Source organism: Lates calcarifer, linkage group LG12 (assembly GCF_001640805.2).
Source record: "Lates calcarifer isolate ASB-BC8 linkage group LG12, TLL_Latcal_v3, whole genome shotgun sequence".
Lineage (NCBI taxonomy): Eukaryota > Metazoa > Chordata > Actinopteri > Centropomidae > Lates > Lates calcarifer.
The window spans coordinates 15,215,681-15,232,727 of NC_066844.1; the positions used below are offsets into that span (position 1 = coordinate 15,215,681).

Genomic DNA, 17,047 nt, shown 5'->3' on the forward strand with positions numbered 1-17,047 from the left:
GAAGTTCACACTGATAGACATGATGCACCCCAAGTTGTCTTTAAGTGGTACTGATTTATTCAAGCATTCATGTGTGTTGTTTTCATAACATTACAACGGTAAATAAAATAAAAAGCAACATTAAAAAAAATCCACTGACAAAGAAAAAAATGAAACAGGAGGAAAAAGTCTCTGTGTTACAGATCACTTTAGCTTTCTTTTGTACAAGACATAAAAACTACGACACGTCCCTACTCAAATCACATACACCTGCAGCAAACTGTATCATTCATCACCAGCACAGTTGTTCACTGACCATCAAACTGCTGTCACAGCTGTCCTAATCTGTGTTTTTTCTGGGTAAAAACCAGACACAAACTGTTGCTTCCTCTATCCATCCAGTAGTTTGAGGATGCTTTCCCTCTCCTTCAGTGCTTTCCAGGCCTGGTCCTTCTCCTTCTTGGTTGGAGTGCGTTTCTTCTGCCGGGCTGCCATGATTCGCCGAAATCCCTCCATCACCTCATTGTCAGACACCCTGACTCTCTGCCTCAGCTCCTGCTTGCGCATCTCCTCTTTCGCCAACCTGCGAAACAACGGCAAATAAAAAGTTTATGCAAACAGCTGATCGTGGATAAGGCATTAATTGCATATTATTCACTTCATGGTAAATGTGTCCACTGTTGGTCTGTGTCCTCACCGGAGCAGCTCCTGCTTGCGAGCTCTGTTGTGAGCACTCAGGGCTTTGAGCTCTGCTTGTCTCTTCTGCAGTTCTGCCAGGACTTCATCCTCAGAGTCTCCTCCTGGTCCAGGCCGCTCCTCAGAGTCCAGCAGCCCCTGGGCTACCAGCTCCTCTTTGATCCGTGCCTCCAGGGAACGTGTGTGAGGAACACTGGATGAGAGAAAGAAAGACAAAATATTCAAGTAAAAATGTAAAAAGTTCAAAAAGATGGCTCAACATCTACAATGAACTTTATCAAGCCAATACTCTTCAGAGCACTGAGTGAGAAAATATTAGAATCTTAAATTTTACAATCATTTCACCCCTCCAAATGTTATATTATATACATCATACACATATAGACACATGTTCATAAGTAATATCACATGTGTGATATTACACCTATACTGTATACACACATACATGTTTGCAGCACAGCTCTGCCTGGTGAATGTATTTATAGTTCTCTGAATTCACTTCTGATATCTCATACTCTCATGAGATATATCACAAATACCTAAAAGCTTTTCCTTGGCTTCGAGGAGACGTCCCAGCGCCATCATTAGCATCCCTCCCTGAAATGTCTGGTATAGGAGAATCCTCCATGGGGGATATAATGTTCTCCTGAGAGAAAGCACAAAAAAACTGTCACCAATTATAGTCACGTTTTAGTGTTTTCACTGTATTTAGAAATGAATATATATCCAGCATGTACACTGACTGTACATGCTATATATATAAATATAAATAATAAATAATGAGTCTGACCTCTACAAGGGCCTGGAGCAGACGCTGCGTGAGAGGACCAAAGGGACAGCCGTCCTCTGGAGATTCATGTTGGGACTCTGACTTTTTCAGCAGTGAGTCCACATCTACAGTAGTTAACATGAGTGTTAGGGTGGACACATACACGAGTAGTAAAAACAGTCATTTTGAGGCTCAGTTCTTCCCTCACCTTTTGCATCCAGTTCAGACAGCGGTCCTCCCATGAGGCTCTTCTTCTTGTCGTTGGCTCGTGCACCCTCCCTCTGCTCCTCTAGAAGATCCTCCTGAGCCCACCGCTGAGAGTAATGTTTCCCCAGAGCTGGAATCTACGGTTAACACCAGAGCTCAGCACACATTTATCACAACAAAAACATGCAGAATTGTGGTCATGGCCTGAGTGAAGATTAAGTGTCATACTTTGAAATACTCTGCTTCATCCTCTGGGGGTTTCAGAAGCTCTTCTAGCAATCGTATCTCTTCATTTGTAATATCAGCACAATATGGCTCAACTGATGCCCAGAATCTGAAAAAATACAAAAAAAAAAAAAATTGAAATGCAAAAATACCTCACCAGAAAAAACAAACAAAATAGTTTTATCTTAAAACTTAGTGCAAGACTAACACTAACTAACACTAACAAGTTGAATAAAATCATTTATTGACTTGAAGGAAAATATTAACAGAAGTGAGAGATATAATGAAGAGCTGTTGATGCTGACCTGTTGGGAGCATCATTTTTAGGAGTGCGGGGAATGTCTTGTGGATCATCTGTAAATTCATACTCCTGGACCTTAGGCGGCATTTTGGTTTTAGGTCTGCCAGGGCCAGGACCCTGCCCATGACCACCTTTACCATCCAACTTCTGCTTCTTTGATTTCTGGCGAGATGTAGCAGCAGGGTCTGGATCTTTCCCCAGCTTTAGAAAGCGCTTATCTCCCTTCTTGTCCTGCCAGTCTGTAAGAATCTGAAGCACAGCAGAGTTCTGACTCACTAACAGCACCAGGCATGGGATGAATGAATACTACAAAGTGGCACTTCTGAAACCGGGTGTGAAAAACTAAGGGCACAACAGTACCACATAAACAACCAAGGTGAGTGCCATTATTCCCATCTTTCTCCTACCTGTCTCTGCTCTTCCAGGGCTCGGAGGCGGCGGCTGGCTGAGGACAGCAGTGTCTCCAGTTCCAGCTGCAGTGTGTCCAGCTCCTCAATGCCGATCCCATCGTCCTCTGAGCGGCCCAGCACAGTGGTGTAGCGGGGGCATACCTTGACGTGTTCGACTGGCTTGAAGTCGTAGTATTTAAGTGGGGGACAATCCTTCAGCTCACTCATGGTGCTGTGAGACAGAGACCTGGTAGTACCTGTATGAACAGAGAGAAGATGACAGTGTGGTTAATAACTGATGATCAAATATAGTGTGTGTGCTGCTGTGGTTCTTCCTCTTTCTCTGTTTGTCTGCGTCTATCACATACACTCATAAATACACACACATACAAACACGTGCACATACGAACGACGAACGCTCGCGCGCGCGCACGCACTCAAATTCACGTACACGCATTATGCTTCGTAAGAGGACGAGCTCGCAGGGCCCAAATTGCTCAAAATACTTTTTCATGTTACTATCGACCGCCGTCATTTCACGCCTTCGCACATAAGCGTCTAACACGAAGAAGTTATAAAATTAGAAGAGCTGAATGGTACAAACCTAAAGTACAGATATATATCTTTGAATGTTTAAGAGCAACGATATTTACCGTCAGTGAATGGCGTCCATGATGGAAAAAACCATCATGAGGACAGAGGGGTGTGAAATACAGTCAAATATAACTGCCGCCTATTTTCGACACAGAAATAAGTTTGATAACAGGATTTGAATAGAGCAACAAAACAAAAAATAAACGAGAAGTTCGAATCTAACATCTATCAAAACAAACTTTGCAAGTTGTGATTAAATACATCTGGTGCTAGAGTAGTATCGTCGGAACAAACCATATTGTGGGAAGCTGCAATAGAATAAATATAATGGCGCCAAACCGGTAATTCAGCACTGAAACCTGGTCACATACATGTAACAATGTTGGTGTAATGTCTTTTATTCGACAACAGGTTAGTAATTTCAAAGTGATTGGTAAAGCAACGATCGCTGGGCGATGTTGTCTCCTGTTCACAGAACAGAATGGATCCATCGTAGGGTGTGCTTGTTTTACAGAAAATATCGTCCACCTGGGCGGAGTGATAAGCGCAAAGAGAAGTACTTGCGGTGCGTGGAGGGGCACGCTTCCTCCGACGAAGAGTTAAATATAAAACGAGCACACCCTATCTGTACTCGACGATGTAGGATTTACGGAAGAGGAGTCCCAGGCGTGGCTGAGGAACTTCCGTCTTCTATAGCACAAAAATGGTAAGTCTCCTGCACTAAATCTGTAAAATATTTTGTTATTCAGCCTTTTACCTCCGCTAACTATTGCTACATTCATAGCGAGGTGAGCTAGCTAGCTCGGTGTTTCTCCTAGTCGGGGTTTCGTGTCGCCTGCAGTGAAATGAGAGGACGGGCATCCTTGACAGGGTTAGCAGAAACTAAAGTGATTGAGCTGAGCTGTCTTTTTCCTCTCGGCCCCTTTTCTCCTGGTTACTGTGACTGGTAACCGTCCGAAAGCTCTGTTATTAGACGGTGGGATAGTTGTGCACATATCTTTTGCATAGACAGAATGATAATGAAGCTACACGTTAATAATTTGGATGAGCTGCAATCTCGGTCAGCTGAAAGCACCCCGTCCACTAACATTAATTTCCGCTTTAACAAACATTATATACATGTAACATGCATTGTTTTAATACACGTTTTACTGCCAAAATGGGTATTCAGTGGCTCCATTTAAAATAAATAAGTAAGGAAGGCGTCAGAGTGTAATCGGGCTATTACAAGCTTATAATCATTGCATCTTTGCACATAGCTCATATTGGTTCCTGATCACATCTGATCTCATATGCTGAGCTTGCGGGTTGAGTCACACCCTTTAGAATGAGAGGTTTATTTTGCATGTACCCTGATCTGAATAACAAACAAGATCTTGTTCAACTTCTCCACAGACAGCGACTCTGCGCCCCTACTTAAACGCTGTGAGGGCCACCCTGCAGGCGGCCCTCTGCCTGGAGAACTTCTCCTCTCAGGTGGTGGAGCGTCACAACAAGCCAGAGGTGGAAGTTAGGTATGTTAAACAGTGTGTGGTTGGAGAATTAGCAGCCTTGCTGGCTGTCCCCCTCCCTTTCCAATGCTTCATCCTGTTTCTTGTACCCTTAAGCTGTTTGTAGTTCATCTGCTGCTGTCACACAAGTATAGACTTGTGCAAACTTGCATAGGAAAATCTGGGAGGGAAAAATGACACAAGCATGGGCAAGGCTGTAAAATGAACCGGGGACTTGCTGCAGCCTGTATGCAGGTGTCCCCCCTATAGAATGAGGGGATTAGGAGTTTTTCAATAAGTCACTATAACCTCTAAGGTTCTGTGTAGAGTCATGCAGTGTTATGCACAGTTATGATTTTTAATATCTGTAAAACACAGTAGTTTAAAGCTGAGCTGGGCCTGTTTTATTTGTAATGGATGTATTTTGCTGTTGTTACAGGAGCAGCAAGGAGCTGCTACTGCAGCCTGTGGTGATCAGCCGTAATGACAAGGAGAAGGTTCTCATTGAGGGATCCATCAACTCTGTCAGAGTCAGCATTGCTGTCAAACAGGTGATTAAAACCAGCAGAATTTTTGTGGTTATGTGTTTATTTGTTATGAGCTATTCACATGTACTATGTTTCCCTCGCATTCTAATATGCATTACAACTTCTGTTCTGACTGGCCGCAGGCTGATGAGATTGAGAAGATCCTTTGCCACAAGTTCATGCGCTTCATGATGATGAGAGCTGAGAACTTCTTCATTCTGAGGAGGAAACCGGTAGAGGTAAAAGACAGAGCGGGGGAGGGGCAGTCTGGGTTGTACATCATAGCATGACAAAGTGAGTGACAGAAGAGGAATCAATAAACAGTAAATGGGAAGAATAAAAATAAAACAAGGAAGACAGAACTTTATAAATGGCTCATATCGTAATGCTATTACAGTATACAAATATAAAACATTACAGTAAATATAATGGACAGTTTTTTGTTTGGTTTTTCTGTCATATTTCTAACATGTTGACCAGCCTTGCCCACTCACTTCTTCCTTGCTTCCTCTCTTGCACTGTTCTTTCAGGGATATGATATTAGTTTCTTGATTACCAACTTCCACACGGAGCAGATGTACAAACACAAGCTGGTGGACTTTGTCATCCACTTCATGGAGGAGATCGACAAGGAGATCAGCGAGATGAAATTGTCTGTTAACGCCAGGGCCCGTATCGTTGCTGAGGAATTCCTCAAGAACGTAAGAAACTTGTTCTCTGCCCTGCAGAGTCATTGCTGTGATTTAAAAAATGTATTGTAATGTAATATTGTAATGTATGTACGTTTTCTTCATTATAAAGAAAAAAAAGAGAAATGCTGACTCACTTTATTCTCTACAGTTCTGATGACAGTGTTTGTCCATGGTCCCACACAAACCGGGGAACGCTCCCAAGGACCAATCAGCACAGGAGTGGAGAAGTAAACAGCCAATCAGCGAGGAGATGAGAGGAACATGACCAATCTGGCGATGACATCCGTCGTGCCCGTCTTGAGTATTTCCCTGTACTCATGAATATCAATGATTGTATATAATGAAATATTTACCAGTTTCATTTTCAGCCACTTAGAACAAATCCCCAAACAAAGGCGGGTCCTTAAAGTATTACTTAAGTTGATAGCCATGAGTACAGGGGTATTGAGAACGTTCCATTGCAAATAAAAGGGCCAGGTTTTTGTATTTTGTGTATGTGAGTCTGTATGTTCTGTTACCATTATTTCAAACTAAATTTCCAAATTTCTCTGTTCAGGAAACCCATGTTTGAGGAAAGTAGTCTGTGTGGTATTTAATCACATGGAGTAAGAGCTGTCTGTAAAGAAGCCACCAATCCCACATATGAAAATTATCAAAGAAAATAAAATTCACTTGTTTATACCTTTTTTGTTCCTATTGAAATACTCTCTGTCATTCATGGTGAGTGTGTGTGCTGCGACCAGACCTATAAATGTGTTTGTTCTGCCCCTGAGGAAGTTGTTTTTAGTCAGCTCTTTGGCCACATCTCGCCTTATATGTAGTTTCATTGTTATTTCAGCTGTGAGGAAGGGGAAGTAATACCTTGAAGTCGCAGACAGTGTGTGAGCCATATACTGTATGTATATAACTATTCACATTTACAACTTAATCCAAACTATTTAACTGTACCTTATAGTTTCAGAGAAGAAAGTGGCAGTTTCAAAATAAGACTTAATTCTTTTTAAATTCACTTTTCCTCAGGACTGTATGTTAGGCATGCAGTGCTTTCCTGTATTCAGATACAAACCTCCCACTCTGGGCCTTTAGTGCTACAGGCAAACTGCACTGAAGCAGTACTGGTTGAAGAACTGTTATTATTTAACCACTATGACTTATCAGCCATGTCAGGGATTCACATTTACATTATGAAAATGTCAAGACAGACTGATAATAGATAATGTTATCTCCTGAACACTCCTGTCACACCCTGCCATCACAGCTCACTTGATTGAATTATGATCATGCTACATCCAGTCTCTCATTTCCGAGGATCCACAGCAGACAGAAATACAAAATAGACTCTTCGGTTCACCATCAGCTGGCATCTCCTAATTTAAACAATACATCTAACCAGCATCCTTCACATGTTCTCAGTAAATAAAAGAGGTGAAACATAAGTTCATCCATCCATTATCTCTTCAGCTTATTCTTAAGGGTTGTGGGAGGCTGGGGCCAAGCTGACATTGGTGAGAGCGGTACCATCGACAGATCACCAGTCCATCGCAGGGCCAAGATAGACGAAACACCATTCCCACTCACATTCATTCATAATTTATAAATAATTTTAATAATTATAATAATATATAAAATAATTATATTTGATTTTTTTTTTTTTTCATTTTTACACCAAAAAAGAATATTTGCTGGGAATGTTAAGTTTTAACATCATCTGAAGTAAAGTCCAGAGGACAAGATAATGACAGGCTGGTTTATAAAAATAACACATCTTTATTATAGTGAAGTTGGGCGAGTTTTCATTTCATTAGAGGTCAGCGTGTAGAATCATCATTTACATCATATCTGTTTGAGGTGAGATCGTATATTTGCTGTAGACCACACAGCTAAAGATTTTTTATATTACTCATCATCATATAAAATTTAAAATTGAGGAGACTGTTTGTTTTTGCCATAGAAAACCTGTTAATAAAGACCTAGTTCATTCATTCATTAAATCAGCACATTGTCAAATAAAAGTAAGCTTCATAGTATTTTCTGAGCAGGTTTGTAACCTTTAAATTGCACATCATCAATGAAGACATCCTTCACATGACACAATGATTGCACAATACAGTAACACATCAAACATGTAGCAGGAAGTCACGTCATCATTTGATGAAACCACAGGATTAATACTTAAAAATATATTGCAGTAATTTTCAGTGTTAATTCTACTTCTGCACAACACACTGAGACAGTACTGAGTATAGTAACAAACAAGAATCTGCTGTGACCCAAGTGTTTAAAACCCTCACTGTGCAATACAACAGTTTGATTCATAATCTGGACCAAGCTACGCTGAGTGCCACACCATGTGGCTTTCAAATATGAACACTGACACCTAAACACTCACCTTGTGTTCAGGTTCCTTCAAATCCCTTCAAAAGGGGATGGACATAAGGATGTGTGAACGTGTGTGTGTGTGTGTGCGTGTGTGTGGCATGAGGTGGAGGAGGCAGCACGTCACCCAGATGGTCACCACTGTGAGCAGGATGTGCAGATAGGAAACGGTGAAAAAAAAACACACACAAGAGTCCATCACAAGGGAGAAAGAGACAGATAGAGGACAAGAGGTCCAACCTCCTCCTCAGTGGACTCCAGCAGCAGCAGCAGCAGCAGCAGTAGTGGCGGCGGCGGCGGCGGCAGCAGGGTGTCAGAGGTGAGGAGGGACGGTCTGCAGGGCGTCTTCAGTTGTACGATGGATGTTCACATTCTGGAAAGAGGAACGCAATAGTGTCAGATCCCTTTTGTATGCATAACTGTGATTTAGTTGGCACAGATTCAACAGTCATACCAAGGTGGGAGGTTGCATGTTAATCCCCTATTCACTGTTTACTGCTAACTGTGATTGGTGCTCCTGGAAGTCAGTGTACCTTAGTGTCTCTGGCATGCGTGCCATGGTTTCGGGACCACTCTCCACAACATTAAGTTTTCAGTTTTCTTACTGATGCACCTACTGTGACCCACACATGACTTTGAGCCTTGGTAGTCTCATGCTGTCTCAAAGTTTATCAAACCACAGATCTGAACTGCCAACTGGCATTCAACATCCACCTTTGTAGCATCACTTTTAAAAGTAGTTAATCATTAAAACACTTTTTAATGGGTTTATTTTGCTGACACCATGTTTATAACAGAAATTCTTAATATTTTTTGAATATTGCAAATATCATTTTTACTTCTAAGAAAATGATTTGAAAGTGCCAGTGTTATAACAAGTGACCATTTTGTAATCCTGCATACTCTAGGCTGAAAGAAATCTGTGTGTGACACAGTGAGTGTTTTGTTCAAGCTGATGAATAGCAGCATTTTCTTATGCACCCCAGTGGAGTCTTTGCATATGAATGAATGGTTTGCACAGCAAAGTAGCAAGCAGGAAGGACACTGCACTGAACATCTCATCTGTAGATAGTAGAGATAGGAAGGAAATGACGACACTTGTTTGATCTCCGAATAGCATGAGTAAGAATTATGCAGCTCTGCGGTCTAGACATGTTTCATATTAGGATTTAACTTCGCACTAACATACATGACCAAAGATCCTGACTTTCAGATGGCTTTTATGCCAAGCTTTCTAAAATGAAGCACAAGAAGAGTGTGGTAAGGATACATGACATGGTTGAGTGGAGTTTATTTAGAAACAGTAAACAGAAATATCTTGCTCTTACTTCTGATCACTGATATGAATTTACTGTAATATCCTTCACATTGTTAAACAAAAAAAACAAAACAGTATTTCCAGGATCTTCATTAGACAGTGTTAGACATCCTAAATCTAAGGACAGCCTGTAGTAGAGGACATTTCATAAGAAACTAAACAGTTTCTGATTTGTTTATGTGCAAAATGGAAAAAAGCACAACTTTGTGCAAATCTGTAAAACTAAGATTAGAGTTTTCTGACTCCTACCAACAGAAATATAGTGATGAGACACTGGTAGAAATGAACATTGTTAAATCAGACAAGAACACTGACAAAATAAACTACACATAATCACTGCTTAATGAAAAGGTGCTGGAGTTTCATTGCTTCACAGTTGGGATTACAACCACCGTTCAAAAACAAAAAAAACCCTTCATCGGCTTTTCATTCATTCTCCCAAAAATGGGAGAACTTGCACGACATAAGATCCATGTCATAGGAATCGTAATCAAAAATTAGAAACTGGATTCCAGTCAATTACCAACATCATCACGTCTTAAAATATATGTGGAGGAGAAACAGAAGACGAGAGTGGAGAGAAATTCAATCAAGGGAAGGTGGAGAAGAAAAATTTCTGAGTTTGGCAGGTACATTGTGCGTCAAAAGGGTACAGTGAGTAATGAAGGGTAAAGGAAGGAGGGATTGGGGAAGGGGTGAGGAGGCACTGCCTCATTGGTGAGCTGGCACTGTTAGCAAAGCCTCCTCTGACATCCGCGACACCTCTACGTTCTGTTTGTAAAAAACACACAAAGAGGGGGAGGGATCAAAACACATGGGAGACATGAAATCCACCACACAAACTAAGTGAAAGACTCGGAAAAGACGAATTAAGAATTTAAGTATGTTTTGCTTATTCAGTGTGTGTGTTAGCAGTGCCAGTCAGAGACATTAAACCACTGCACACATTTTTATTATTATTCTTTATTATTATTATTATTGTTCTTAGAAAATCAGACTATTCCCCAGCTATATAAAAAAATAATAAAGATCACGCAAAGGGGCTTTATGGGTAATAAACAATAATTTAAAAAACCTAAACTTCACTTGTGAATGTAAATAAATCATCCTGCTTGTACTGACTTTCTAATCATATCACATTTATCATGTGATACTTTGTATTTATGAACCTGCTGCCAGCATTTGTATTTTTACAGGTATATTTCACTGAGAACTACCACTGGCTGTCAAACTATCATTGTGTGGCTACTTTCATCAGTGCTGCTAAATATCAAACCCTGTAAGAACCTCTAACATATTCCACTCAGAGGAGAGTATTTACCTAGAGGGTGCGGGGAGTGAAAATGTGGAACATTAAAACAGAACAATGACTAATGCTCCCACTGCTTCTGGTGACCTATAATCCTCAGATTATCAGATCCTCAGCACAAAACCTGCTCTGAACTCTTTTCTATTTCATTCGATTGTGAAAACTCAGCCATTAAAATAAATTGCAGCTGCAGCTGCAGGATCAACCTGTTTGTGAACCTTACCTTGTGTCACATGAGGAGGGTCAGTTGTATTCTGTGTGTGTGTATGTGTGTGTTGCTATACCCACCTCTGGTCTTTCTCTGTGTGTGTTGACTGCATCCACGTTTAAGCTGATGGACTCCACTTTACAGCCTGAGCCCACAGAAAGGTTAAATTATTAGTTCAGACAACAGAAAGCGCCCAGTGGTACTGAACAGAAATAGATTCAGTGGGTGTAAATGGGCACTGCTCACAGGCCAGTCTTACCGTAGGCCACCGGCGTTAGCTTCAGCACAGTGTGCAGCGGGCACTTCAGGTACGGAAGTTCCTCTGTGTCAAGACAAACACGCAGACCAACAATTCATGAAACTACTAGTGTAAACAGAGAACTCTTTACTGTGTATTCTGCACCCAGTAACCTTATGTGAAGCCGTGTCTTGAATTGTATTAAGAAAAAACATTAAATCATTTTCACATTTACATTTTTACTACATGTCTACAACATGGAAATCAGGTCAATCAGCCAGGAGTGACACACATTTCCCTGAACTCTGTGAAAGTATGTCACAGCTTAGAGTCAGTGTGAGACAGTGTACAGAACAATTCCCAATGTCTTTTTCAGAACAGGGTGTAAATAAAAATTGGTCACTGACCTTTTTCTATTTAGAATTATACCTACATTTTTGGTGAATCCATGTTTCCCTAAATCTATTTGATGAATTTTGTGTCTTCCCACAAAGCAGCCCATTTATGGAGCCCAGCCTTTGGCTCACAGTGAAAACACTAACCTGCTGTCTTGTCCAAGAAATAGGCCAATAAGCAGCGCATGACGGCCTGGTGACAGATGACCAGCACGTTCTCCTGTCTCTCTAGCTCCATGATGACCGGCTCCAACCGCTGCACCAGGTCCTCGTAGGACTGAGTGAGACAAGTTGACAAAAAAAAAAAAAAAAAAGGAAAATCAGACAGATGGAAAGAAGAGTACTACACTACAACAAACAGATTTCATTATAGAAGGGTGATTTAATCTGGTTACTGAGAATCATGATAATCCACAGCTGGCTTTATTTTTATATATTTTTTTCTTTAGTGAGAATATTTTGAGATTATCATGAAGAATGAAGCACTCACATGTTTATATCTTAAGTTTTGAAAAAAACAGCTTTAATTCCCTCTTCTTCACACATATTGCTGAATTATTTATCACAGGTAAACAGACTGACATTTTAGGAAATGGAAAAATCCATACAGTTTTATCTAGACCGACGCTGGCTTTAACAAGATTCACCTAAGAACCACATCAGCTCTCTCTGTCTGAGCAGCCAACTAATGCCCACATCCATCTTCCCATGTGAGATTAATGGAGAGGTAATGGGATGGACTAAAGGTGAGAACAGACCTGCAGGCATTCAGGCCCACAGTAAACAACCTGACCCCACATTTTTGGCACACACACACTAATGTGAAGTCTTTGTTTACTATGATATGGGGCCAAATCTGAGGGGCTGCTAATCCAAGCTGAGGCTCATTAGCTGCACGTAAGTGGCCAGTAGCCATCTGGATACAGTTTAATAGGCTGTTGTTTGTGTGTAGTTTGTCGGTGTGTGTGTGTGTGTGTGTGTGTATGAGAGGGTGTGTGTGTGTGTCATTATATTCACAAAGGATGGTGGACTAAGTATTGCATAATTCCAAAATTCAAACAGAGACGAGTTATTCATTAGCATGCCAACCAAATGTTAACAAAAACACACTTAAACAATTACACAACCACATCACATCTTTAGACAAAAAAAGACAAACATTTTTTGCCACTGACCTCTCCTTTCGGGTACCGATAGCGGTACTTGTCTTGGTCCCTCAGGGCAAACTCCAGAGGATAGTTCTCCTGGATCTCCTCATACATCATCTCCTCACACACACCCTGAAATGACACCACATTAGTTCAGATTAGACTCCATTAACCCTGCACTCATGTCCGTTGCTTAGTAATTAAGAGCATCGTACTTACTGCATCAATCTCGTTCAGGACCTTCCACTGTTCATAGGGCACATCGAGCGCCTCCGCTGTTTGGATGGTTCTCTTCATCTGACTGGTCCAAACCTTCAAGTCACTGATGCCCTGCGCCTTGGATGAACTGGCTCAGCTTTTTAGCAAACTGTTCCGAGGAAGGGAAAGGAAAAAAATTTTAACAAACTCATCTAACCGGGGGGGGGGATATAACTGAACTCTGAAGATGTATCTTTTGATGAAAAAGTTTAATGTACCTCCTTGCCTCTAGGAGTGAGGCCTGAGTCTCCTCCAATGCGTCCCTTAACGTTGAGCTCGCTCTCGCCATGGCGGCACAGGTAGATGGAGCGCGGCGTGATGTGGATGTTCATGAGGTAGTAGACAATCCGGCTCTGGATGTGGTCCAACACTCGGTTCACCAGATAGCGCTGACCCACATCCATGATTTTAATGTAGGAAAGATCCCTGAGAGCAGACCACAGAAACACTGTGATGTGACTGAGCCAAAATTAATGTCTAGATCTAAGAGCCCCAGAATGTACATGAAAATGCTAATATGCTAAGCTATTATATTAGATGTCCCAGGTTGTAGCACACCTGGGACATTTCAGACTCTCTGTTCCAGCTTCCATCTCACCTGTCCAGAACTTCATCCAGTGTCTCATAGGAGTTTTCATAACACTTGATCCTCTTCATGAAATCTTCTACTGCTTCCTCTGTGTTACAGTTGGTGTAGTCGGGGCTGCCCAGCTTCACTTGCTGTACAGAGAAAAAGCAGAGGAGTCAACACAGGCAGTGTGTTTCATTTTCTCCCGCGATAAAATAAACAGACAAACACAGCCTCTCACCACTATGTTCTCCTGAATGACATCTGGGTCTTCACACACAGACTCCACAAAGAACACCTGAGACAATAAGGGGAAGGAGAATAAGTCAGCATTAGTATGAAAGTCAACTCATGTCCTGCCTGATCCCAGAACAGTGATCAGTCACCTTAAAGCCGTTCTGCTCAGCAAACTGGATGATGGTTTCCCTTCTTTCTCTGGTGGTGTTCGTTGCATCAAAAACCTGTACAACACAGGACACTATATCAGACAGTACAAGAGCAGACTTTTTAACATTGCACCATGTATCCAGCCAGCAGCAAACATCTGATGATGGGGCAATGAACATTTGACCTACTGCAACTTGGCCTTGTTCTTCTGTGAGGTATTGTCGCACATCGTTCAACGCTGCTGAAGCACACTGTCTGTAAAGATGAACGATAACGTTTGTCATAAATGCCACATGGTTGCTGATTAAATAAATATGAACTGGTAATCTAAAGAAGGTCAAAAGCCGCTCTTACCGCCTGATCTTTAATCCCTCCTCATTGTCCGGACGGAAGAACTCAAAAGACTTGTAGATCTTCACAAACTCTCTCCTGTACTGGCCGACATTGAACTCTGTGAGAGAGATGGATAGAAAGACAGTTGAGAAAACCTCTCTCTAACGCTTGTTTAGTCCACGTTTATCAGACTCTAGGGCTGTCTGGATGGAGCTGACAGTCCTGTGACGTCCTACCTCTGGTGGGCACCCCGATCCAGTTGAGATAGCGGGTCAGCTTCTTGGAGATGTAGGTCTTCCCCCTGGCAGGAAGGCCCACTGTCACAATCAGGGTGGGACAGTTGGTCATACATACTGGAATGAGAGAGGGAGAGACGCAGCTTCAGTCATGTGCTGATCACACATAAGGCACATGTTTGATGCAAAACTGATCTTTATGCAGCAAGTTTAACGCCTCACCATAAACATATTAGTTCAGCTCAAGGTTTTGTTCAACAGTTGTTTTCCAGGCTGCATATACGCCTCTGTCACTCTCAAAATCTGCCCTTACATCTTATTTATTACATTATCTAGAGAGATTTAACATTAACACTAGATTGCTCTTATCAGTTTGTGTGTGTAATCCGGCGTTATCTGCAATGAAGACAAAGTCACATCACACCACTCTGTTGTTGAATGTTGCCAGCGAGGAGCTTAACTCATGGTGGTACCGGGACGTGTCCAGGCAGTTGTGAAACACTGCTCAAGACATCTGGAGAGACCTAACAGCTAGTTTCCACACACTGAGCAGCTGTGTGTGTGTGTGTGTGTGTGTGTGTGTGTGTGTGTGTGTGCACAGATGACTGGGTCAGAGAGCACGGTAGTTTTTAAATGGGTGTTACTTCACCATATGTAACTCCTTGTAAGATGACGTCCTCTTAGGAACAGTCCGTCCAAACAGTTTTTGAGACGTTGAGCAGTAAGAGTACCTTTAGCTTCCCCATCCTCCTGATATTTGTCACTCTGTGTGTCATGAGTTGTTCTGTTTTGATTAGGTTTGCCAGCTGGTCTGTCAAATATTATGCACAATAAATCACAAACCCGTGTACTCCAAAGCTCAATGGGCATTGGCACTTACAAGTCTGTTGAGTCAAATATCTCTTCTCAATCAGGCCACAGTGAGGAGACACTGGCCATACAGAGAAGCGACCAATGTGAGCGCAGATGAAACGCAGCAGCACAGCACATCCACGGGGCACATCGCTCACATGATTGCGGGGATACAATCCCTGTTTACTAACACCTGGTGCTTGACTTGGCACGCAGGAACTATGAGATAGACATCCCCAATACCAGTCCTTTCCCCTCGATGCGAGCAGGCTTCATCTGCAGTGAATATCATGTGAATCCTTACATAACCGAGCGAGCCAGATGGCTGCAGCAGCAAGGCATCTGAACTCTATCAACTGTAACCCCGCGCTTTACGCCGTAGCTAGCACATTAAAGCAGACTGATATTAATTCGGGGGGAGACGGATTAGCGTTAATTATTCAAGTCACCACAGAGGGTCTGGCGGCTGGGTGCTCGTTAATACGACAACAACAAACGTCAGACGAAAGAAATGGGAAATATCTGTTGATACTAATCGAACCACAGGTAAACCAGCAATACGTTCAGATGCTAGCAACTGTCGCCACGTCGTCATACGCACCCTTTCTCTGAGATATGTGTTTTCTCTGGAAGGCCATTTTTGTATGGCATCCAGATCTTCTTCAGGGGGTTCTGGGTGAGTTCCCGCGGATTTGACGGCGTTTTGTCCTCCTCCATTCCGTCTTGCGGTGAGGTGGAGGCAGCCGCGGCGGGAACACGGGGCCTTTTCCCGTGATGCTGCTCTGAAGGTGACCGGTGTTTCATCCGCGCTGCTCTGCGGGGATGGAGACGGTCCGGTCGCTCGGTGCCTCTCTCGGTGTGCCGATGTCACGTGTTCCGGGCTGGCCACAGTGGAATCCAACGGTCGGCCGTAATGATCGCAATACGGGCGCAACACGTAGTCTGCTTTACCGTAATTGACATAAGCTGTGCTCGCCCACAAAACACAATCTAATCTAAACGCACCAGGGCGCAAATACTTTTCTTCTTAGCTGTAGCTCTAACGTGGCAGGTATGGCAGTATTCATGTATTTATTAAAATAGTGCTAGATGCTGAAGGAGGTGTTATCTTAGCACAATACTGATGTATTACCACCTTATGAAGTTGTTATAGCAAACATGTTTACAAACTGTTGCCTGTTTACATACCTAGAGTGGCAAATCAATGCTACAATCTAATAATATTTTTTCCTTTTAGCTCTGTTTTGGTTTTCACCAGCTCCTGAGAGAAATATCTGGTTCTTAAATGCTCCACTACATTTACCAGCTAGTCAGCTTTAGTGCAGGGAGTGTTATGGCTGAAAATAGGGATGGTGAGAGCAGTGAGGGTGAAGTGTTGACCGCAGTCTAGAGACACTAAAACTACAGAGCTGAGTGATAATTCTGTGGATTTTTCACTACAGGAGCAACCCCTCTCACATTACACAAAGGCTATCATTTCATCTGTTGTGGAACTTGTGCAGCTGTGAAAAACTCAGTTAGAAATTAATTTACTCACCAGTTTTAGGCCCAT

At 42.2% G+C, this 17,047-nt stretch overlaps 3 protein-coding genes across 3 annotated transcripts; 1 reads left to right on the top strand and 2 right to left on the bottom strand.

Moving 5' to 3' along the window:
• Positions 1 to 34: 34 nt before the first annotated feature.
• tada3l (transcriptional adaptor 3 (NGG1 homolog, yeast)-like) lies at positions 35 to 3,404 on the bottom strand. Its single transcript, XM_018680037.2, has 9 exons — positions 3,220 to 3,404; positions 2,585 to 2,823; positions 2,182 to 2,426; positions 1,880 to 1,985; positions 1,653 to 1,788; positions 1,466 to 1,569; positions 1,215 to 1,321; positions 677 to 868; positions 35 to 562 (listed from the first exon to the last, which is right to left on the bottom strand). The coding sequence occupies exons 2-9, from the start codon at positions 2,792 to 2,794 to the stop codon at positions 370 to 372; spliced, it is 1,293 nt and encodes a 430-aa protein (XP_018535553.1). The 5' UTR covers positions 2,795 to 2,823; positions 3,220 to 3,404; the 3' UTR covers positions 35 to 369.
• A 300-nt stretch (positions 3,405 to 3,704) lies between these two features.
• On the top strand, positions 3,705 to 6,550 carry arpc4l (actin related protein 2/3 complex, subunit 4, like). The gene is made up of 6 exons (XM_018680043.2): positions 3,705 to 3,866; positions 4,556 to 4,674; positions 5,090 to 5,201; positions 5,321 to 5,416; positions 5,708 to 5,878; positions 6,018 to 6,550. Exons 1-6 carry the CDS (start codon positions 3,864 to 3,866, stop codon positions 6,021 to 6,023), a joined length of 507 nt encoding a protein of 168 aa, XP_018535559.1. The 5' UTR covers positions 3,705 to 3,863; the 3' UTR covers positions 6,024 to 6,550.
• Positions 6,551 to 9,506: 2,956 nt separating this feature from the next.
• Positions 9,507 to 16,374, bottom strand: pfkfb4a (6-phosphofructo-2-kinase/fructose-2,6-biphosphatase 4a). The gene is given in 16 exon segments (XM_018680045.2): positions 9,507 to 10,334; positions 11,161 to 11,225; positions 11,340 to 11,402; positions 11,861 to 11,990; positions 12,889 to 12,993; positions 13,081 to 13,197; positions 13,199 to 13,228; positions 13,338 to 13,545; positions 13,718 to 13,839; positions 13,929 to 13,985; positions 14,074 to 14,148; positions 14,263 to 14,329; positions 14,429 to 14,525; positions 14,644 to 14,760; positions 16,097 to 16,118; positions 16,120 to 16,374. Coding segments are annotated over 16 exon segments (1,515 nt in total). The 5' UTR covers positions 16,300 to 16,374; the 3' UTR covers positions 9,507 to 10,274.
• Positions 16,375 to 17,047: the final 673 nt, after the last annotated feature.

What these genes read in the sequence shown, in the direction of transcription:
- tada3l (XM_018680037.2), bottom strand. Translation starts at nt 2,794, where the DNA reads ATGAGTGAGCTGAAGGATTGTCCCCCACTTAAATACTACGACTTCAAG. An exon ending in GTCTGAACTGGATGCAAAAG is followed by an intron (nt 1,570 to 1,652) that starts GTGAGGGAAGAA and finishes TAACTACTGTAG; the next exon opens with ATGTGGACTCACTGCTGAAA. An exon ending in AGCCAAGGAAAAGCTTTTAG is followed by an intron (nt 869 to 1,214) that starts GTATTTGTGATA and finishes TCTCTCATCCAG; the next exon opens with TGTTCCTCACACACGTTCCC.
- arpc4l (XM_018680043.2), top strand. An exon ending in AAGCCAGAGGTGGAAGTTAG is followed by an intron (nt 4,675 to 5,089) that starts GTATGTTAAACA and finishes CTGTTGTTACAG; the next exon opens with GAGCAGCAAGGAGCTGCTAC. An exon ending in TGAGGAGGAAACCGGTAGAG is followed by an intron (nt 5,417 to 5,707) that starts GTAAAAGACAGA and finishes CTGTTCTTTCAG; the next exon opens with GGATATGATATTAGTTTCTT.